The 23,202-nt window shown below is 34.8% G+C and overlaps 3 protein-coding genes across 5 annotated transcripts; 1 reads left to right on the forward strand and 2 right to left on the reverse strand.

The window, feature by feature from the left end:
- Nucleotides 1-535: 535 nt before the first annotated feature.
- LOC144837860 (extracellular calcium-sensing receptor-like) lies at nucleotides 536-18,989 on the reverse strand. 3 transcript variants are annotated; one of them, XM_078693153.1, is made up of 5 exons: nucleotides 18,868-18,989; nucleotides 7,355-8,254; nucleotides 5,832-6,490; nucleotides 5,219-5,342; nucleotides 536-3,715 (listed from the first exon to the last, which is right to left on the reverse strand). In XM_078693153.1, the coding sequence occupies exons 2-5, from the start codon at nucleotides 8,217-8,219 to the stop codon at nucleotides 2,703-2,705; spliced, it is 2,661 nt and encodes an 886-aa protein (XP_078549279.1). In that variant the 5' UTR covers nucleotides 8,220-8,254; nucleotides 18,868-18,989; the 3' UTR covers nucleotides 536-2,702. The 3 variants fall into 3 exon arrangements, with proteins under 3 accessions (XP_078549279.1, XP_078549280.1, XP_078549281.1); XM_078693154.1 differs by lacking the exon at nucleotides 18,868-18,989 and adding an exon at nucleotides 12,304-12,330 and having other exon boundaries at nucleotides 7,355-8,268; XM_078693155.1 differs by lacking the exon at nucleotides 18,868-18,989 and adding an exon at nucleotides 9,832-9,868 and having other exon boundaries at nucleotides 7,355-8,268.
- LOC144837862 (uncharacterized) lies at nucleotides 12,454-17,419 on the forward strand. The gene is made up of 6 exons (XM_078693157.1): nucleotides 12,454-12,758; nucleotides 13,467-15,296; nucleotides 15,404-15,565; nucleotides 15,665-15,853; nucleotides 16,028-16,160; nucleotides 16,299-17,419. Exons 2-6 carry the CDS (start codon nucleotides 13,473-13,475, stop codon nucleotides 16,586-16,588), a joined length of 2,598 nt encoding a protein of 865 aa, XP_078549283.1. The 5' UTR covers nucleotides 12,454-12,758; nucleotides 13,467-13,472; the 3' UTR covers nucleotides 16,589-17,419.
- On the reverse strand, nucleotides 16,661-18,830 carry LOC144837899 (uncharacterized). The gene is made up of 3 exons (XM_078693219.1): nucleotides 18,487-18,830; nucleotides 17,861-17,962; nucleotides 16,661-17,736 (listed from the first exon to the last, which is right to left on the reverse strand). Exons 1-3 carry the CDS (start codon nucleotides 18,572-18,574, stop codon nucleotides 16,715-16,717), a joined length of 1,212 nt encoding a protein of 403 aa, XP_078549345.1. The 5' UTR covers nucleotides 18,575-18,830; the 3' UTR covers nucleotides 16,661-16,714.
- Nucleotides 18,990-23,202: the final 4,213 nt, after the last annotated feature.

The following is a 23,202-nucleotide window of genomic DNA, read 5'->3' on the forward strand; positions in this document are numbered from 1 at the left end:
GAGGTTTCACAATTATATTAGGCGCTATATAAATCCAGGATATTATATTAAGTGAAATACTATGGTATTCTATTAAGCTGGTCAATCATTAAGGCATTCATTCGATTATTCAGAGAGAAATACACCAACTGACCAACTGGGAGTTAATATGAGCCGAGATTTATATTTCATGAAGCACTGTAGATTATTATTAATGACTGCTTATGAAATAAGACTGTTATTTGAGTATAATTCAAATGGTATAATGAAGACTTTTATTGCAGATACTTTAGCACCGCAACACATTATCGAAAGTGAATTTATACGGTATGTCACTTGGGAATTACATTATTTAAAATATTGATTTCAATTAAATTTACGCCTAGTTGGCTCCCGGGCAAACGCAATAATGTCGCTCAAATAATAGTGATTCCAATGTTTTGCCGTTGCCAAGTTGGTTGAGATTGAATTCTACAGTATGACAGAACGACAAATATGAAAAAAAAATCGAACAGAACGTCAATATATCCTATATCTCACAAGGAACTGCCGTACGTTAGGCTATATATACTTTATGTTGATACCAATTCGTTCCTATTCCAATCATGGAGGTTTAAGTTCGACCGGTTTCGGATCTCAATTAATGACCTCCGTCCTTCTACAGTAGACCGAAATTAGTGAAAATTATTATTTTGGCACATTATGGCGTTTCATACGTATAATACATGAGCTCACATTGTAGTTTTCAGACAAAAATCGGATCGCCGAGTGTTGGACTAACATAAACAAAAAGACTTAAAGCAAGTCTAGCTAATACCGTACATAATACAGCAATTACTGAACGCCTGGTTTTTACTATATTGTTCACAGACTAATAAACGGATAAGAAAGTAATATGAACATATATTTTGAAAGTGGTGACCCGCACTTTTTTAAAGGACTTCTTACGTACTCCATGCGTACATCCTGCAATGTTGAAGGTTGCATTACTTACGGTAGGCCCTGCCTTTTATACGTATACGTATTATTTCCGTAAGTGGGTCTATTTTTTGTTTTTTTACAATAGCTAAGGTCAAGTGTTACTTAAAAAACCCATTTATTTATTAAAATGATATCATATGTATTTAATTGTTCATTATTCGTGATATTCGTTATGACGCAAGAGAAGACGGAGATTAAGTACAGTACGGTTAATCCCGTTATTCATTTAGTGTTCATTTATCAAAGTCGATATTGAATCCCAATATAATATTGTGCAACGTGGAATAAGGTACGTAATACTACTGTGATCTATGGAGGATTGAAGGGCATTGGAGACGTTTCACAAACCTGAAATCTGTCAAAAAAACTTAGTTTTCAACATGAAGTAATATATATATTATTCCATGGTATGATTGAATAAGTAATTATCATAAATAACATTTTTTTAAATAAGTATTTTTCACTTAATAATAAAATATGAATACAATTGTTTGTTTTTCCATGTCAAGCAAAACAACAACATTGATTACAACCCGCATTTTAAAGAATGACGTAATCTAGAATTCGAGAAATACACATTTTTTTACTGTTTTACACAACAATAAATTATTATCATGTATATTAAATATGATTGACATTTGTATCCGTATACTCCAAATATAGTTTCAATTTGCATATTGTTTTACGTTTCAATCCAGCAACCAATCTCCCTATTCTGACTCATAAGCTATACAGTACTAGGAAATTGCTCATGGCCAAAGTAGTATTAACTACATGTAAAACTACAATAAAAAAAATTCTTATTTCAAGACCTTTGGTTCTAGTCTAACCAGGATTTATTTACCAATGGCGCAAGAGATAGTCATTCCCATAAGCTTCGCCTTAGAATGCAACGCAAGGACAAAAGCGCAACGCTGCAAGTAAGGACCAATCACAAGCGACAGTTCGAATCCATCGCGTTGTGATTGGTCGTTTAATCGTCTTTACGTTCCGTCCCAGTGGGAAGCTTTAAGGCGCAGTCTGATCTCGATAATGGCTCCTCACTGATACAAACCTACAGGCCAAAATCTTCATCTAAATATGAAGTTTAATTATTAGGTTTTGCTTTTGATAAATGCATACAATTAACAGCATGGCATTATAAATTCACAATAGCAATATTATTCATATTTTATGCAATTAATTAGTTTTCTGTGTTAAGTTAATGTTGAATAACAGAACACCTGAGAAGCTTAATAAGTACGATATCGATATATACATAATACTAATAAATAACAGTTACAAAAGACCCATTTTTCATTGTAGGCATCTCATGCATTTTGAATGTATTCGGTTTCCTTATCCTTAGGCCTACAACGTTTGTGATAATTTAACGATCCATAAACAACCCATTCAGGTAATTTCATCATTTATCAATTTTCTGGCATTGCATGCACGTTCTTTTGCATACATATTGAAAAGAAACATCATATGCGATGAATAGAATATTCAGTTCAGATGTCAGGCCTACAGCTTTGTTCCCACTAGGACACGCCGCAAGTATGTTGATCTTCTAAATTATTGCTTGCGATTGGTCGACTAACCTGCGTGCACATGCTATTGAGTAACGTTTATGTGGGGAACTTAGCTTACAGCACAGTTACTTTATTTAATTCCAGGCTATCGCCACTTCTTACTCCTTGGTTTCTCGAATCAATATTATCTGATTCATCAGTATATCTTTCCAATTGAACATTTGAAGTTTATAGATGTGTACTAAATTCGTTATGCGATGAATTACAATCCTGAACTCCAGATTCACGAGAGAGTGTTTCATTTGATGTAGCAAAGTTGCGATGGCCGCTTTTTACCACTACCGCTTTTGGTGAAGGGGGTTCGCTATTTTGCCTACTTTGAGCTACGATTAACAGATAACATTTTGGTAAGAACATCATCATTAAAATAAGAGTGTATAAAATGAGTATGAACATTATAGCAATTATAGGTTGCAATTTCCCAACAGTAAACAAGTGAGTGGTGATGGATACCAAAAAGATTATTATCCAAAACGTCATGACGACGGATATAAAGCGGGCTTCGTGGTAATTATGCGGCATTTTACGCGCGCGAAATGCGAACACGAAACAGACTACAATCAGAATTAAGTTGAACAAGTCATTCCACATAAATGTTATTAGGGTTGTGTCACACTGGACTATTGTTGTCTTCGTTGATGACGTAACATCTTTCACCACTTTTACAGGTGATGCAAAAAAGGCCAGAACAACTATCAAAATCTGAAAGCCGGTGATCATAGAAACTATAAGCAGACGATACCTTTTCAGTCTAATTTTCAAGTTTGTCATAGTTTTGCCTTTCTTCCCGCGATTAAATATTTGTATGACCATATAAATCTTTATTAGAAACACGGACAATAAAAGACTGTCAAGAACACTGGAAATAGAAATACGTAGCTGACATAAGGTATCCGTTGGCGACATAATAAACAAAATTGGAGAAAGAAAACCGAAAACGATTCCGACGTGTAGAATCATACTCAGATCTCGTGATGAAGATTTCACAATTTCCGATTCTCGTTTCACGTAAAATATAGCTATAGTGATGAATGTAAGAATACAGCCGACACCAGACCAGACGAGGAAACCAATGGCACCAGGATCGCTCCAGTCTAAAACATCCAATTCCTTCAACAAACATTCAGTGTTTTCATCATTTGAATAATATCCCTCCGCACATTTGTCACATTCGGATTGATCTGAGAAGACAAAACGTTTATTTTAAATTTTGGAAATAATTGTTTCACTTTATCATTATACATCTTTTCTCACATAATGTATCATTTTTTTAGTGAATAAGTATGTTCCACAACTTCAAGTTCACTTATTATCATCATATAGGCCTATATATTACATAATCTATAGCTTTTCCACTTGCAAAATCAAATGAATACAAATACTTTGATCTGATTCGCTGACTCCACAAAGGTCAGTGAAATTTGCAAAGAAAGTGCATGACCTAACTTCTACAAACTAGTTTTGTGCAGTTTGCCGAAGTTTGATACTTTACCAAACAAATGTGTGTATTGCCAAACTAGGAGTATGTTCAAGCTTTCAAATTAAGGGTAAGACAGAGTTTTAATATCATTGTTTTTGCTGCAGGCCTACCTATCCATTTTGGTTAATTATTCATTTATGTTCAGTTTGTATCAATTGATTGATTTGTTGATTGAAGTTTTCAAGCACAAAATAACTCTCAATTCCTTTATACAATGTGTGTTCAGTTCTAGTACAGCACATTACAGAATACATTACAGGCTAAAAACATTAGTGGTTATACCAGGGAATACTCTTCCCCTGGTTATACTTGTGTTAAACAAGAAAAAATATATCTTACAAAAAAACGCCGCTTGACTTTTTAACAGTTTTAATTATTGTTCTTTCTTCATTCAAATGTGCTTTTTTAACATTGATTTTCTATTTAATAATTTGAAAAATAACGATTTATTATCACTTATTTTTGTTTAACAATCAGTAGACCTAGTAAACATTTTGTGTAACGTAAAAGATAGTCTGAAATGCTCTATTTAAATATAAAGCAAGGTATGAATACATAATTGTTTGATGTTGCGCATTTCCTTCTGTAGTTGATTTAGCTTATCAATCAATTAATTAAATCCGCAATCAAACAATCAACTTTTATTTCATAACAATGTCCATGACCCACTGATGTATATAACAAAACTATAATCCTAAACTAAACTAATAGTACTGTGAATATTCCGGGATAGGGACCAACATAGCCCATTATTCCTGTAAACAAAATGTCTAAGGAAGGAGGAACCTTCGTCGTTCAGGCGCCGACAAACGTAGGCCTACTTACTAATCAAACAAGTTTTCATCTATACACACCAGGGATTCACTATTCCCCACGCACCATTCGCCAAAACTATTTACCATAGAGGAAGGATTTGACCATTATTTGATGATAAATTCCTACGTTGGCAGCCAAAGTGAAAACATTGTTTATTGAACTACTACTACTGTCTGCATATTTCATAGACTTTCATCTCCATGTGCTTTGGGGTTTGAACATGCCCAGTCCGAGTTTCCAAATACCCATTTCTCCAGCCGTAGTACTAGGCCTATAAGCTTCCGCGTGATACAGTTTCCAAATGCTTCCGTCCTCTTGAATATAACTGCCTAAAGGTGCGGTGCGAAAAATACTGATGGAGTTTGAAACCCTATAGATGTTACCTTACCTTCATTAGTTGATATTGTATTTGAGGAACAAGGAACGCAGTCGAAGCAGCATATTGGCTGTTTTGTGTCATGAAGCTTCCTGGTTCCAGGCTTGCATGGTAGGCTACAGACGGAGGTTGGAACCTGTAACATGTATACAATAAAATTACCATTTCATTTAGAAAGTTTAATTAGGCAACGTTTAATCATTATACAAGCACAATGTTGAGTTATCTCATCAAACCATATGCATATATAGAACATGCGCAACTTAAAACCATAATTAAATTGTTGCTAATTGCAACTAAGATTTACAAATTGATTGTTTGATCTTTGTATAATTATTGATTACTGGATCTTTGTTAAATTAGTTTTTTGATTATAATTTGTATGCAAATATTTAATTAATTTAATTCATACAAACAAAACTCATTAGTAGTTGGTAATACAAAGTTATAGTGATTGAAAAATATAATAATTTCAAATACTATTTCTTCAAGGCTTTCTTTTATCATCTTTCCTGGTATTTGCCTTCATTCATACCAATCAATCAATCAATCAATCAATCCAATCATTGTTTGTCGTTGTACAAGGATCAGAGTATGGTATAATGAAATTAAATCTAAATGTTACCTTCTTAGATGTACCGCCATCCCATAATATGGCTGAGTTATTCATTCGTAAGTAGTTACCATCCTCAGCAGATTTATCATATTCTCCGATAATTTCAATTTTAACTGTATTTTCTGGAGTACGCTTCCAGTCATAAACCGTGTAGCGAGCCAACACTTCATAATTTTCATCAAACATAAATTGACGATCTTTGATATGATGAGTAAAGTTAACGTTTCTGAGATACTGCATGAGTTGCCATTGCTCAAGTTGAGAAACATCTGGACAAAGTCCATCTTTCAGCAAACCATTTGGAGGACTGCATTCAATGATATCATAAATGGCATAACCAATAGCATACACGGCATTATACGTTGTAAAATCAATATAAGTTCTGAATTCATCAGCTTTTTCTTCTAGTGAATGCGACCAACATTCTTGATTCATTACTGTACGGTTTTCTGAATACAAACTACAATCGAACGTTTTTTCCCAGAATTCATTGAACCAAAAGTTGATATTTGTATTATTCGGTGTACGGGAAAGAAAGTAGTTCCAAAAATCTTCATTCCTGACTTCCTCAACAGAAGTACCAAACGCTGCATCGATGACGTTGTAATATGTGTTATCAGCAAATATCCTTGATATTATCCACACATCTGTACCTACCCAAATCTTCTCTAAAAAATAGAAAAATAAAAGAAAATCACATTGTGTGGACGCTCGGACCAGCAAAGAGTGAAAACTCTCCCTGCTCGGACAACCGGTCCCCACTGAAATTTTGTTTTCATGTGTTTGGGACAATACATTTTTAAAAATTATATTAAAAGTTGATAATAATATACTTCGTTGATATGATCAAGTAGAAATATGTTTTAAAATACATGTAGTTCCGTATATTTCAGATTATCTCTAGACTAATTGGAACTTTAATTAAATGTCCTTCGATGGCCCAATGGAAAAATTAAATGCATACAAAACCGGTAGATGATTATATTGGTTATAATGCCTAAAAAAAAGACACATCATGTTCATTGTCATCTGTTGATGTGATAATAAGACAACTTATTACGACCAAATCGATATTTCACTAGTCTAATTATGGTCTAACAAAAAAATAACTGACAGAATCCAATACAATAAAGCTGAATATTATGAACAATTCAATGCAGAATTTTATGAGGTGATATTTATACAGAATTTATATTATTTCTAACACGAACTTAATCATAAAAACTACTAATTGCACAATGTCTGGTGAATACAAACATCTCTACATTATATTTCTGTGAGTATTAATTGCAATTTCATTCTTCAAATATATAATAGGCTTAAATCCAATATCGTAGGCCTACTGTCAATTTAACATAAGTAAAACTGACTACAACATAAATATGTATCAAAATGAGACTCAGACATACAGCAGAGCAGAATGAAATATCGATGGAAAAATAGGGTTTCTATTCTCGAGCAATACCTGCTAACTAAACAGTGAAGTTATCTTTTTATGTAAAATATTGAATAATGGTTTAGCCTATACTTACTACTGACGTTGCGTCTGTCGCATTCTTTGAAAATCTTAGCGACTTCGTATCCACTGTTGATGAATGTAATGATAACTTTTACATTTGGATTGTTCATCAATAGATCAACAGCCTCTGTCACGCTTTTAGTATCTATAACTGTCGGAAGATACATTTCATAAGCAATGCATATCCCCCTTTTCTCAGCCTCCTCCCTGAAATGTGCAATGCCCAATCGTCCATAGTTTTCGTCCGTTGCTAATGCTCCTACCCACGTCCAATTAAAGCTTTGGACAATGTCTATCAAAGCATCAGCTTGGTGATTATCATTCGGTACAGTTCGAAAAAAAGTTGGGTAAAGGTTTGTATCAGTAAATTCAACACTGGTAGCCCAGACAGCTATTACTGGTGTATTCGTAAGTTGGAAATAATTAGCTACTGGGCCTATAGATCCAGAGAAGGTATCTGCTACAATAGCGATAGGAGTTTCGTTAATGCCACATTCACCTGTTGAGATATCGGATGCTCCACGAAGGGCAACACTCCGTGACCGACAACCATCAGACAACATGTAACCAATTGATACATTTTTCAAATCCAAAAATGTGCCAGCATTTATTTCATCAATAGCGTACAAAATTGATAAAGAAGTAAACATTCCATGATCGTAAGGATCTAAGCATTTCTCTTTGATTGGTCCTTCCGTCAAACTGTTGTCCGTCACGACGGTGACACGATGGATGTTAACGAGACCTCCAATGTAGATATCACCTTCTAATACTGGACAGAAAGCATCTGGCTCATGAGTACAATTAGGCCTATCTTCGCATGTCACTAATAAGAATACTCCTCCAAGTAGAATGTACACGTAAACAAAACGATTCATGTTGATATATTTCGAAGCAAGTTGATGTTACAAATCTAACATAATGTACCTGTTTGTAAAGACAACAAAAACACACAGATGAGCTTGCAATAATCCGATAAGGAATCGTTAACCATAATATGCATTATTCATTTCTCGTTGATACAACTTACCAACCACAATCCTTGTTTTATTTCAATGGATAGTACGTCATTGTCCAATAACACACAGCCCCATAAAGGTAATTAAACAGAGTATTCTTCAGCAATGTCTTAAATGAGGGTGAATGCGAGAACGATATCTATTTATTTTATTGGTTTTTTTGTACAAAATCAACGAACTTTCAACGAGTCCAATTGTAATTACAATTATAAGTAAAAAACGAAGATAAATTCATTTTCATATCGACAAAATGTATTAGTTGATCTGCTAGGCCGTACGTATTAGTGAAAAAGCTATTATGTTATTATATATGGGTGTATATTGCCGATTTGAGATTTATATATTTACAGCAAATTGTTCTCCTTTTTTATAAAATAGCTTATCTGGATGAACCATGTTAATACATTACTATATTAAAAAACAACTATTCTTAACATAAAGTATAATATTCATACTAGATGAAATGAATACTTTAATACACACCTCATGAAAAGATAATCCACTTATCCGGAATTTTTGGTAAGAGCGTTCCGTGATCTTATCAATAGTAATGACAGAACAATTAAAAAGATAAAATAGGAAACAAAATGTCCATAATTATAATCCAAGAAGATAGTGTTGAGGTATCTAACAAACGTATAGGCCTACACGTATATTCTATGATAAAGCGTCAATGAAGGTGTTTCTGTACACGGTAGGCTCAGGCCTAGCACGTTCATCTGACCATTGAGTACACATAATCATTCTCACAATGAACGTAAATACGTTTGTGAATAACGGAAATAAAAGACGAACAGAATAAAACGCGTCAGAATGGTACACACTGAGTTCAACTTCCGTTACAGATTTATTTCATTCATTTTAAGATTTTAATGTATAGGCCTATACAGATAGTAACCCACTAAATAGATTTATGAACGGATACAAAATATGCTAATTGTGACAGGACGAAGGTAGGCCTAAGAATAAACGCGTTATAGAAACGCGTCAGCAATGTGTTCACACACCAACAATAACGTAGTAAATATGTTTGTGAACGGAAACAAATATGCAAATTATGTGACAGGAGGTAAATTGGCTCCAAAACGAAAGTCATGATTCATGATATTAAGTGAGTATATGGTGTAAAAATGGAGGTATACAATGTTGTATCCGTGTTTAGTAATAGAAAGTGAACCGTGAACTGAAGCTAGAATAGAACTTGTGTTACTTACATGGAACCTAAGCCTGAATCGGCCTTGTCAAAGGCAGACTTGTACCCATAACTCCGGAATTTTGGAATGCGCTAAAGCAATAACCACTACAATGAATGACGAAAAACACACACGCACACACTCGATGGTTGCCATATCGGCGTACAAAATTGCCACTAGGCCTATATTACATACCATCATAATACAATGTCCTTCAACGAATTTATAACGTATTTTTACCTATTAATACAAACAAAACAAAAAGTATTCCTACTTACTGGTAGGAACGAATGCACTTGTTGTGCTGCAGCTGTTACTGCTCAGTAAACGGGCCAGTAACGCGTTGTAATAACATACGCCTGTATTCATGTGTTGTACAGTATTTGGTTTTCTCCAATTTAAATATAAAATACGTTGTAACAATAGATAGAAAGATCCATAAAACTCCATATACATATATATTAATAATATGAAATACGATCCAAAATCAATAAACCATACAACCAAATTATGATACAAATGACATAGGCCTAATAATTAATATGATTTATGATACATCGTACCGTAGATCTAAATAAGTTAACATGCTGCCTACTTAAGCTCCATTCACACTTATTCCATTTCACAGACGGTGCCATGTTATTAGGCCTACATCATGGTAAAAGCTACATTCACACTTGTTCCATTTCACAAGACGGTGCCGTGTTATTAAATAATAGTAACACTACATTCACACTTGTTCCATTTCACATAACGGAAGACGGTGCCGTGTTATTAAATAATGGTAAAGCTCCATTCACACTTGTACCATTTCACATAACGGAAGACGGTGCCGTGTTATTAAATAATGGTAAAGCTACATTCACACTTGTTCCATTTCAAGGAACGGAAGACGGTGCCGTGTTATAAAATAATGGTAACACTACATTCACACTTGTTCCATTTCACGGACCGGAAGACAGCACCATGTAGTTAATGGGAAATCATAATTGGTCGGCCGTGCCGTGAAACGGAACACGCAATGTTAGCTATAGGCCTACTGCATTTCAAACGCTCGGGCAAAACATTTTTTCTCGGTTTTGTGCTCCATACAATTTAATACATCTTCGGTTTTTCCTAACGTTATCATCTCTTTTTCTTATATAATCTAAAGCAGTACTGTGTGGTTCGCACAACTTGCGCTCAAATGCCAAACAAATTCCTCACAACGCGTTATGAACGGTACTGTAAGATGTAAAAGCGTTAAAAACTATACATTGCAAAGTACGGAAGAATATTCCATCATACTTAATTTGAAGATCTATGCTATTGATGACATACTTATGACATGGTCTTTACTTATTTATCTCTATGCGTATGACAAGTAATAACAATAATTTGGAAGCCTTTCACTAAAAGACAATATCGATTCATTCATTGAAATCCACCTCGTCGTCTTTTTTTACTCAATTAACATTTGATTGATTCTATATTAACGCAATATTTCAGCGCCTTTGGGTTCTTCAGCCGATCATAACGATTGCCAAATGTATCTCATATGGAGTGTTTTTTCAAATTACAATTATGGTTGGTTCGTCTCGAGTGCTTTAGGCCATGTGTATAAACCGTATATCGGTTTGATTAAATTGGATAAATTAAACTCAAACTAGATAAATCCGAATTTATTATACATCAATCCTGAAAAGGCAAATGAATAAACACGAACAAATAAACAAGTTATTTTTAATTTAATGAATAAATTTTATTAGAAATAGAGAGAAAAATCCAAGCCTTTGAGATGAGAAATGGGTTTCGTATATACAAAGACCGAATAACAATGAAGAAGTCCGAAGCAGAGTAAGAGCAGCCATCGAAACACATGATGACCTCCTCTCCATTGCCAAAATTAGAAAGATGAGATAGTACGACCACATTAGTAGATCACCTGGACTTGCAAAAACAATCATGCTAGGGACTTACCAGGTGGGAGAAAAAGAGGAAGACCACAGAAACACCACATCAAAGAATGGACCAACTGACTAATAGGCCTAATAAGACACCGAGGATGGCGGAGGACAGGGCAATGCGGAGGAGGAGAGTTGTTATATCATCTACGGTGCCCCAACAGCCCACAAAAGGCTAGGGGCAAAGTAAAAAAGGTTTTATTAATCGTTTACTGTATAATAGTTAAAAGTTAATATACCGCCGTCAAAGACAAAAATAATTTGTATTTATATTAACGATGATTTTTAACACATCATCCAATAACAAATCAAGGCAATCCAACAACATTTAGATTCATACTTAATTGAACATTAGATCGTGGTCTCTGACTCTATTTGTGGTTTACTACCATGTGAACGAATTGTATCCCCAAATCTTATGTTGTCAACCCCTCTCCTGCTTGTTAACATGTTGGACAGGGTCTACCTACTGAACGCTACCATCTTTACAGAATGCAATTAGCGAGTGGTGATTTTGGTCTAAATTGATATTATTTTATAAACCTGAATGGGCTAATTCCACACCATTGTGATAAACCTCATACTAGAGGTTATAGAATAAAATACAATATATTTTTTCTATCAATTATGATTTTTGTTATAACCTGTATACAATCTGAGCCTAATACCGAATAAGGTGAGGTTGTTCTTCCACGTGTCAACGACTCTTAAATAAATCCTCTTGTTGTAGTCAAAAACAATAAAAGTATTTTTATATATTATAATTAAAGCTATAGTATGATAACCGTTGAAGGCATACTTACATACCAAAATCTTTTTCTAAGCGTAGCGTTGTCCTTGACTTTTCGTTATCACCCCTTGTTAAAATTGTCCGAGCATCAATACCTCGTCCCATTGATTATATCATGGAGAAATAAGTTAGGAAGGAGTAACATCGATGTAATGCATGGATTTTAATCCAATTAAGCACATTACATGGTCAAATGACTCCTATTAAATTGCACTGCGACCGCCCGCCGCGTTATCTCGGTTCGATCTCCTTACACACAAGGCTCCTCGCCGCTAAGTAGCAACCCCTATACCCTGTCTAACTAACAGTGGAGTACATAAATACGAACAAAAAACACATTGCATATGCGCAGTTAATTGTCAACAAGGATTCACATGCGTGTTTTATGTATTCGGATTCCGAATTTTTTTGCGAACGTACCAGTCATTAAATCATTAAAATCAACCAAAAATAACTACTTGTTTCTTCAATTGTAAGTATTCCATTATTTTGAATATAACAACGAAACAAACACGTATTTTAATAGTTTCCCTTTGTACTGGAGTTTTAAGTTTTAGTTATATGAATAAAGGAAAGCTGTAGCTTTCATTTGATGCCTTGCATGACAGTTTCCGATGGTGTCCGGCTGACATACAACGAATTGAAAAGCATCGAATCTGTCCGACCGCCGAACCGAATAGCCGGAGTTAGTTCCACCGGTCGTAGTTATTTTGGTCCACCGGTCGTTGTATTACTTAGGCCTAGCTAGGTCTAGGGCAGTTATTGTTTCGATGTTTAATTTAGGCTAGGTCTTAGATTTAAATTTTAAACCAATAAATAATAACTAACATTAGCCATAAAATAATTACTTTCGTAGGCCTACTACTACTACTAGCTAGGCTAGGACTAAAGTACTCGACTCCTAGCTAGGGTCTAGTCCTACTAGCTAGGCTAGACCTAGGCCTACCTATTGTTCTATGTACTATTTATCATAGAGGTAATGTTAATCTACCACCTAGGGTTATGCCAAAAATACCAATACTACTATCTAGGGCCGGCCTAATTAGACTATGTTCAATAACATTAACAATAAAAAAAAGCAGGTATTTATTTTTAGTTAGCTAGCCTAGATAGTACTACTACTAGGACAACAACTCTAGGTCATCATTCGCCATTTAAATTAAATTGCTCTTGTTTTCAGAGAACGATGACAGGACACAGTGTTTGTTTGAAACCTACTTGTCGACTTTGTGGAATTTCCAGGGCGATTCCTTCAGATCGTTCACCTTATACAAAGGACGCGTTCAAGTCTGTAATCAAGTCATGTTTTTGCTTAGATATTGATAATGATGATCCAGAAATCCACCCACCATTTATTTGTTATTCCTGTGTGCAAAAACTGAAAAGGTGGAAGAAAGGCCACAGCAAGGACCGCAGTAAAGTGTGCAATATTGTAATTGCAAAATTCAATGATTCTCAATGTGCGTCTTGTATGACTGATGGGGAGATTCCTACCAATCTTCACGATTACAGAAAGGAAGCAGAAAAATGTAGCCTTGTCTCTTTGTTTCCACATGAAGATGAATTACTAATAATTAGACTTTCACCAACTGGTGATGCTGTCATCAAGTTAACAGTCAACAGTGATTCGACATGGGGAGTTGTCATTGCTGGTGTTGTATTGCAAGCACAGCCTATTCTAGGAGAAGTCTTTAACAAAAAATTACCATTACATCAGTTCACCAAGCTGTGTGATATATTGAGGAGTGCTAAAATCTGTGCAGGCAATGAAGATTATTTAGATTTGATAGAGAGACGAAAAGGACCAGAAGGGCAGATTCCTATAAGGATAACACCAAAAGATGTCTATTTATGCAACACCATTAGACATAATGACTGTGAATTGCTAATTGCTGAGGATCTGAAGCGGTGCGCAGTTTGCCGAATTTATCGTGGGGATTTATCATCAATGCGAAGTGCTTCCTGCAAGGAAAAGTCTTCACTGACGGTAGCCAACAAGTATTTATCAAATTCTCAACTGCAGAACAAAGCAGCAACATTACAATGTAATTACAGACGGTTGAAAAGAAAGAGTGGTTCCCTTGAGAATAAAGTTTCCAAGATGTACATGCTAGAAAGCAAATTAATTTCTGAAAATGCAGCTCACTTAATGGAAGACACAATGGAAATGGGAAAACCTGAAATTGAGAGTTTATTATGTAAATATCCGTCAGCAAAGCTTTTGTGGGAGCAGCAACTGGCATCTATGGGCAAGGGAAAGCAGATGCGTTGGCACCCGGCAATTTTACGTTGGTGCATTGCTATCCAAAGCAAGTCTCCGTCAGCTTATAATTTAATTCGCGAAAGTGGATTCATGACGCTGCCTCATCCAAACACACTCCAACCCTACAGCCACTTTGCTGGTGTGACAACTGGTTTTTGCCATGAGATGTTAAGTAGAGTTGTAACAGACCTCAAATTATATGAAGAAGGTAATGAATTGCAAAAACATGTTGTGCTATTATTTGATGAAATGAAGATAAAATCAGGATTGGTTTTTTCACAAAGCTCTGGCAAAGTTGTTGGATCAACAGATGTAGGCAGCTTAGCCAATGAGATGCATTCATTTGAGCGGCGATGTCGAGGTGAAGAAGAAATCCCAGTTGCCTCACATGTTCTGGTGTTGATGATCCGGGGTTTGTTTTCTAACCTGCATGTTCCAATTGCCTACTATCCAACAACTGGAGCTTCTAGTTGTGATCTGTTCATGGCAATGTGGGAAGCTGTTGAGATGATCGAAGTAGCTGGGTTTGTAGTTCATGCGATGGTTTCTGATGGTGCCACTCCGAACAGGAAGTTTTACAGACTGCATTCACCATCATCTACCACTTCATCCATTGTCTTCAAGACATCGCATCAGGGAGACCCAGATCGCAGTGTTTTTTTCTACAGTGATGTGCCGCATCTAATAAAGACGCTTCGAAACAATGTAGAGAACTCTGGCTACAATAACAAGACACGGAATCTTCATGTAAGTACTGTATGATCATACACCACATTGAAAATACCAATTTCATTATAGCATGTTGAAAATGATATTTACTTATTTCTAAATCTAAAAATGTTCTTCATTTAAAGTATAACAAACAAGACATCAAGTGGAGTCATTTTCTTGACACCTATGAATGGGATGTGAAATTGCAGAACACATGTCCAGGGCTGAGGATGCTCCACAAGTTGACGCATGAACACCTCCACCTTACTCCATCATTGAGAATGCGGGTATACTTGGCTGCACAGGTAATTACTTGCAAGTTTTGTGTTCAGCCCTTGTTCTTTTGCAAACAATTCTGTAATTTAATTTTTCATGAATGTTTTTTATTTTCTTCATATTTTCAGGTGTTAAGCAATTCGACAGCAAATGCAATGGAGATTATGGATCGACATGACATGACATCCACTATCAAATTTGTTAGAATGGTAGACCAATTTTTTGATTGCCTTAATGTCTCTAGTTTTTTCCAAGGCAAACGATCCAGAAAACCAGCTATGGAGCCATACAGGACAAAAGATGACTGGCGTTTTAAGGTACATTTTTTTTAAATAGAAAATTTAAAAAAAATTGAACATGGGACATGATTGGGCTTATTATTGTTTTTGTTCAATTTCAATTAGCATTTGGATATACATTGAGAAATATCTATAATTTTTGTATTAATCGAAGGAATAATTGCCACTATTTTTTGTTCTGATGTTTTTAAGTGGTTGCAAGATGACTTCCTGGGTTTCTTTAAAGAATGGCAAGACGAGGTGAATGCGCTTGAAGATGTAGAGAAGAGTGTAAAAAAGAGGATGTTATTAAGCACCGCAACACTTGATGGACTTGAGATAACAAGCAAGTACATTTCGTTTTTTTTTTACAGCTGACTTTGTTTAATAATTAATCAAAAGTTCTGACATCACAAGAGTGACAAAGTATATTAAAAATGAATTAATAATAAGTATATTAATTTTTATTCTTTGCCATCAACAGTTAATTCGTTTGTAGAGTTGACTAAAAAACTACTGGACCTGCCAGGGGTAGAGTGTGTTCTAAGTGCGAAGTATAATCAAGATCCGTTGGAACAGTACTTCAGTAAACAGAGAGGATGTGGTGGAAGTAACACAAACCCAACATCAATGCAGTTTGGCCACAATATGCATGCACTGTATGTAGCTGCGAACTGTTCCAAGGCATCCAGGAGAGGCAACTGCCGCAGCCAAATTGTTGACCAAACTATTGATGACTCACCTCTTCAAAGGAAGAAGACACCAAATGCATAAATGATATTTATGATCAGCAAACTTTTTCAAACCAAACGGTTCTTTTCAGAACCAACCAAAATACAATTGAGATTTAATTTAGCTATTGTCGTTATTTATTTCATCACACACACAAAATAGTATATATTACAACAATTCTTTTCTGAGAGATTTTTCACCCTTTTTTGAAACTTTGCCGCTTTCCTTCTTTAAATTCAAGTATACCTTGAGGAATGCATTAGCTCTGATTTTCAACCAGTATCTAACTACAATTTGTAATAATTGAGCAGAAGCATTGTCACCTAGTGTATCTCTGGTTATTCTGCACCAGAAAGTTTGAACATTCTCCTTATTGATAATACGGTCATACAAATCAGCCAGATAGTTACTATTTAACATCGTATTAAGTTTATTTGTAGCTAAATGCTGCCTTGTTTCTATTTCAACGCTTCTAAAAAACAGATATACATCATCATCAACAACAAACAAACCTGATCTATTTTGTTTGTCGATCCATTCTTTGGAATAGTCGTAGAAGGAATGGGTTACGTTGGTACTACACACTTGCCACTTAGTGAGCACATCACAGTAGGCTCTGGCAGTACTACTTTTACCCTTTCGAAATCTTTTCACAAGCGCATAAGGCACATAACCGGCAACGTACCGAATTATCTTTTCTGTGTGAACATCCAACTGTGGGATGTCAGTTACCGTTTCCTCATGTGGCAAATCTATTTTATGCTTATCATTTAGAATTAACCTTAACATTGTACGTTGCAAAAATAGGTTCAGTGTTTTTACATGCTGCCCATCAGAGTTGACATTTAGCTCCTTTAACAGGGTGACCCACCTTCCCAAACTTGTACACATGTGTTGGTGAAATGCCCGGCACATCATCTCATCAGCTTCTGGTTTCATTTTCTTTGTGTTTCCTGATGTTATTACCTTCCAAAGTAATTTTGTACTGTCTTCCCAAAATGTTTTTATAATGACTGTATTTGAGTGCTTCTGCAGATCATTTGCCAATTTTTTCACTTGACGAGCTATTGGATACAAGTCATTGCTGTATACTGGATCGTTCGCTAACATGGTAAAAGCAGCATCAACGTATTCATTAACCCTGCTGACAGCTTCATCTTCACTAAACTTATTGGAGGGTCGGTTGATGCCTGAAAATACAGAAAAGAAAGATTATTGAGCATACAACAGTTTTAATAAATGATGAGAATGCATTTAATATAGTAAAGATGAAATGTTCAAAATAAAATGTTATCATTCGTTCAAAATCCTTACTCTTTTTCCTTGATTGGTTTTTGGCTGGGTTTGTTGACACTTCCTTCTTCTGATGGGTTGCGGTAATAGTAGTTGGATGTAGGCCTACACTAACATCCATACCTAAATAGCATAATAAAATTGAAAATTAACTCATGTTGTCCTATAAGAATGAAAAATAATAATTTATCTAAAAAATACAGACTAATACTAATACTAATGGTTTGAGGTCTTGACAAGGTCATAGATGAGTTGGTTGCATCAGATGATAATCGTGCCTTCATAATTAATATAATAATATGAATGATGCATTATTGATGATTGTGCAATAAAATTAATGATATATTAGGCCTAGGCCTCCTATAGGGGGAAATCCATGGATGGATAGATTATAGGGCCTAGCCTAGCTAGACCTATCAATAAATCGGGCGGCTAATTTTTGGCGTACAGAAAGAAAAACTACAAAAATACTACCTAGCCTAGAGAGGACGAACGAATTCAGAATTATCGTTGTTACAATCAACCCGGTCGTGTAGACAGCCTAGAGTGGGCCGGGGCAGACGAGGCCTCTTTAAAAGAGAAGAGGTTCAGGTAACTAGGCCTAGCTACTAAACTTAAATGCAATGCCTAGTTTTAACCTAGCATACCATTTTCCAGGTCTTCATGTTCGCTGGCAAACTTCAATTCCTCGAGAATTCCGGGTTCCAATTCGTCCTCCAATTCATAAAAATCCATAATGATAAATAAAACGCGTAAACAAAATGTATCGAGTGTGGTATAATTATTCTTCTGCTGTGTGTATGGTCGCCGCGTGTGTAGATCAGCATCAACAACGAGTCTCGCTTGATGACGCGTCACATGAAAGCAATGGATATGCGCATGCTCAAATCTAACAAGCGACAGATCAACGGCAATTAAATGTTACGTAACAGTCAGATAATCCAATTAGCGGCGGGGTGGCCTATTCGTTTGATGTATTCTCGATGTTACTCCTTCCTAACTTATTTCTCCATGATTATATGTTACACAGTACATAAATACTTACATAAACATATGTTTTCTGTAGTTTCTGTAATCATCATCAATGTTGTTCATCGACGCCACATTCCAATAAAACGTCTACTTTGCTCCTTCAAAAAATTTACTTATTAAGCCACAACAGTCGTTTTTTTCTACATAACTATATTGTTATATATTGTACATGTTCTCTACAATATAACTAGTAGTTATCTCGTGTATGGGCATTATAACTTTACACTTGGCTACACTATATCACGCATGATTAAGCAGAGTGTTGTCATTGGATCGTATTATATATTGATTCGAGGAATTTTCCGGTTAGATGAGTAATTATGATTTATGTAAACATTATCAAAATAATCAATTTGAATTAATGAAAATTAATGAAATCTTTTTGAGAATTAAAGACAGAAATGTATGTATTATTCATGATGGAACAATATGATGCGTAACAAACAATATATTACAAATTAACTACCTAACTGGCTCCTACATTACAGTTTTTGGTCATTGTATCCACACAAAGCCTATAAAGAATGAAGAAACAATACCAGACCGTTTCAATCGATAAAGTTGTCTTTTTGTGTTTATTTCAGAGTTGTTATGTTTAGGCCTATTCGTGCAATTTGGGTATTGATTCCAATTTTTGTTCATAGTAAATGTAGGCCTACTAAAGCAGAAAATATAGTACATACAGTAGTAGCCGGCGAATCACTGCATAAGTAGGCCTAGCAATAAATCCTTTGCTTAGGAGAGTTACTACATACAGTACTTACCTTCAAACTTAATATAAATGTTTCTCATGGCTTTATTTTTTTTCTTGCTTGACAATTTTGAGTAAATACACCAGCTTTTATGCGTTCATTTTTTGATGAATTCAACGTCTGTTTTACAAGGGGAGAGTTAAATTACAATTTAACTCTTCCCTGATTTTAGTATGTGTTCTATTAAACAATTTTTGTAGATTTACTTCATGCCTACTTCGAACTTAATATTATTGTTTCTCATGGCTTTGTTTTTTGTTTTTTTTCCTGCGTGACAATTTTGAGTAAATACACCAGCTTAAATGTGTTCATTTTATGGCGAATTCAACGTTTGTACTGTGTTCTTATACACAAAACAATTTTTATAAAATTCAGAAAAGTGTAACGAATCTATCGATCATGACGTCATCTGATTGAACTTGTGAAAATAGTATTGTTTGTTTAAATAGTATTGTTTATATAAATGGTTATTTCTAGGAAATAGGAAAATCTCATCTTGAATGTGTGTCAGCGCGCTTGCATTATAAAGTGTGTTCTTGAACAAAACAAGGGTAATGTTTGTTAAGTTTAATAAAAAGATCATCTGAATTGGTGATGATCTTACCATATGAATACAATGTAATAACTTCCTGATTATAAACCATGGTGAATACACCGAACAAAATGACTATACAGCACATTTAATTCACGGTCAGAAGTGTAGTGTGTATTAAATAAAATGAATAAAGATTGTGAATCATTTCATAAGGTAACTCGTCAAACTTTAAGCTTAAAGGCCAATTTACACAGACGAGCGGAACGTACGAAAACCGCGTAGAATCTGTATCTATCCTCAGAAACCGCCCGTTGTGTAGGAATAATTGTAGCTCATACAATGTATCCGATGGGTTTAAACGAGAGATTTTAGGTTCTAGTTCTTGGTGAAATTTTATTACTCGATCATATCATGAGATTGAACCCGTTCAGGCTTAGTTAAGTTACTCGCTAAGTTGGATACGAGTTGCTTACCTTGTTGGGAGATCACCAACTTACCTGGGTATAACAAGCCTGAACCGGCACTATGTATCTGTTGTGAGATATCTTGCTCGAAACTACATTCATTCATTTGGTCAAAACAACAACAATATACTCGATAATGTAGGCCTACGAGAACAAGATTACAAGCAATATATAACTAGAAATTGGAGTTAAAAGGTTATATAAACCTTCCATTAAAAGCAGAAAACATATCAAAGATTTACATTTAATAGGGGCCTACACGTTTTTAAAAGAACTGTTGACAATAACGAAAAGATTTTGACCACGATAGCCCCCAAAACCCAAATTCAACAGGTTTATTTCTGCTGGGGGTCCTGAAACAAAATTACACGGTGTAACTGTATTGATTAGCTTGTTCAGTCCAGGTTGTTATCTCATGTGACATTCATCATAGGTTCTACTAATCATATTGATAACGTACGCGCGGGGGGAAGGAGAGAGAGAGAGTTCTCCGGGCGGATTTTACCGGGTTGACAATTCGTACCGGGCTGGGTAGAATTAGAAGAAAAAAAGAAGAGGAGAGGTAAGAGCGAGAGAAAGGCAACCCTGTCTACTCTATTAAACTAGTTTGAAAAAAAAAATGTGCCCAAATATGGTAGTGATATGCTTAAATATGGTAGTGAAGTGACATCATCATGTACATTACATCTCATGTTTTTGTCACATAATATAAAGTTTGATTGTAGACACTATCAAACTAGTTTGACAAAAAAAGTGTGATGTGCACAAATATGGTAGTGACATTCTTAAATATGGTAGTGAAATGGCACATCACATTTTGTTGTAACATAAAGTTTGATAGTGTAGACAGAGCTGTAAGTAGGGAAGGGTAAAAGGAAATAAAACGAGTAAAAATAGGATTATTGAATAGTTTAACATATTATGCATAGCATACACAGAAAGAACGTGTCGCATGAACTGTATTCGCTTTCCATATTTACTCGATTCTATTATACCCTGTGGCTTCAAATGTTACATTATGTTCGTGCATACAGATCAAAACGACTAAAAATAACTTTTTACCATGAATATTTTATTTGAATTTCATTTAATCTACGGTTTGGTAACATACTTACGTAATTATGATATGCACATTGTGATTAGTGAACTGCAAATAGGTTGTATGTGTAATAATGAATATGTATTACAATAAATAATACATTAAAATCTATGTTGTATCGGATGCCTTGTGACGACATTTGTACTGTATAGGGCATATTGCTGGTAGCTGTATAAATTGTTTACATGTATATCGTATTTATTCGAATAAACGACTCGGAGCGTTTGTTGTTCAGGAGGGTTTTTAGGAAGGAGTTTATTTGGGGAAGGCATTTATTTATTTGTGTGTAATATGGTAACATGTATAATCAAATAAATACCCCTAGATATGAAAAAATACAACATAATTAGCCTAATATCGAGAAGTGATAAAATCAAAACATCTTTGTAAATTGTAGATCATGTAAACCTATGAATTCTACTACAAATGGAAATGTTTTTTTCTTCAATAGCCCTATAGCTCTTGTAAACAATGTTTTCTTGTCACCAACTTCGGTATGTTGTAGTATTTTGTATTGAAACATGAAACACAATGAACACAGTTTAGTTACTCATAGAAAACAAAACGAAATAATTCCAACTATAACTATATAGAGACAAAATCCGTGTGTAGACAATTGCTTATTACAATGTTATTCTCTATATTATGCCTAATGTTATCGTCTACTAGATTTAGTCTTTATTCGAATAAATGCCCCGGGGCTAATACAGCATCTCATTTATATCACATGTAGTGTCCGTATCATGTAAGGTTAGGTTAAGGGGATGGGTTTAAGTGGAATTTATTCGAGGGAGGCGTTAATTTTGGTGTGTATAATCAAAAACAAATAAATTCTCCCTAAATATGAAAACACAATTAATATAAAGAAGTGATCAAATTAAATACAGCAAAAAGTCTATCAAAATACTTGGTCAATTATGCGTCATATATATATTATAAGTCAATGAATGCCACTACAAATAGAAATATGTGCTCTGCGCCGTATACTTAAAGATGTATTGTCCCCCAAAAACATGAAAAATGAAGATTAATTAAATCTGACTTTAAATATGTTATTTTGTAGTTTTAATAAAGTTAATCACTTCCATAGAAAAAAACGATAAAAACAATGTTTTCACTTGTAAAATGACAAAATATATGGTTAAATTCAACCAAAAATCCATTGGCTGGCAGCCAATTTTTCCAGGTAAATACATTTATTTCGATCCAATTTTTGGTCAAAGTGGATAACTGTTATGTTACATTAAAATGGAATATTCAATAACAAATGTTTAAAGAATTATTTTTTCAGGAGTCAATACATCTTTAATGTCTCTAGAAGTAGTAGTGCCAGTGCAATGTTTATTGAACATGGTGTCCCTTCCTTTAGTGAGTACATGCGAAAATCTACCTATGGTTTCATGCAACGTATGTTGAATATTCATAACATCCTTGTTTTTGCAATCATATGCTCCATAACTCCAAAATGTATTGTAGATGGA

This window comes from Antedon bifida, chromosome 3 (assembly GCF_963402885.1).
Source record: "Antedon bifida chromosome 3, ecAntBifi1.1, whole genome shotgun sequence".
Taxonomy (NCBI): Eukaryota; Metazoa; Echinodermata; class Crinoidea; order Comatulida; family Antedonidae; genus Antedon; species Antedon bifida.

Bases quoted from the DNA above. Each gene is read 5' to 3' on its own strand.
- LOC144837860 (XM_078693153.1), bottom strand. From the start codon at position 8,219: ATGAATCGTTTTGTTTACGTGTACATTCTACTTGGAGGAGTATTCTTA. The intron at 5,343-5,831 runs GTAACATTTAGA...TACATGTTACAG, and splicing joins ATGGCGGTACATCTAAGAAG to GTTCCAACCTCCGTCTGTAG. The intron at 3,716-5,218 runs GTAAGGTAACAT...TTGTCTTCTCAG, and splicing joins TACAATATCAACTAATGAAG to ATCAATCCGAATGTGACAAA.
- LOC144837862 (XM_078693157.1), top strand. From the start codon at position 13,473: ATGACAGGACACAGTGTTTGTTTGAAACCTACTTGTCGACTTTGTGGA. The intron at 15,297-15,403 runs GTAAGTACTGTA...CTTCATTTAAAG, and splicing joins ACAAGACACGGAATCTTCAT to TATAACAAACAAGACATCAA. The intron at 15,854-16,027 runs GTACATTTTTTT...GATGTTTTTAAG, and splicing joins AAGATGACTGGCGTTTTAAG to TGGTTGCAAGATGACTTCCT.
- LOC144837899 (XM_078693219.1), bottom strand. From the start codon at position 18,574: ATGGATTTTTATGAATTGGAGGACGAATTGGAACCCGGAATTCTCGAG. The intron at 17,963-18,486 runs GTATGCTAGGTT...TATGCTATTTAG, and splicing joins ACATGAAGACCTGGAAAATG to GTATGGATGTTAGTGTAGGC. The intron at 17,737-17,860 runs GTAAGGATTTTG...CTGTATTTTCAG, and splicing joins AAACCAATCAAGGAAAAAGA to GCATCAACCGACCCTCCAAT.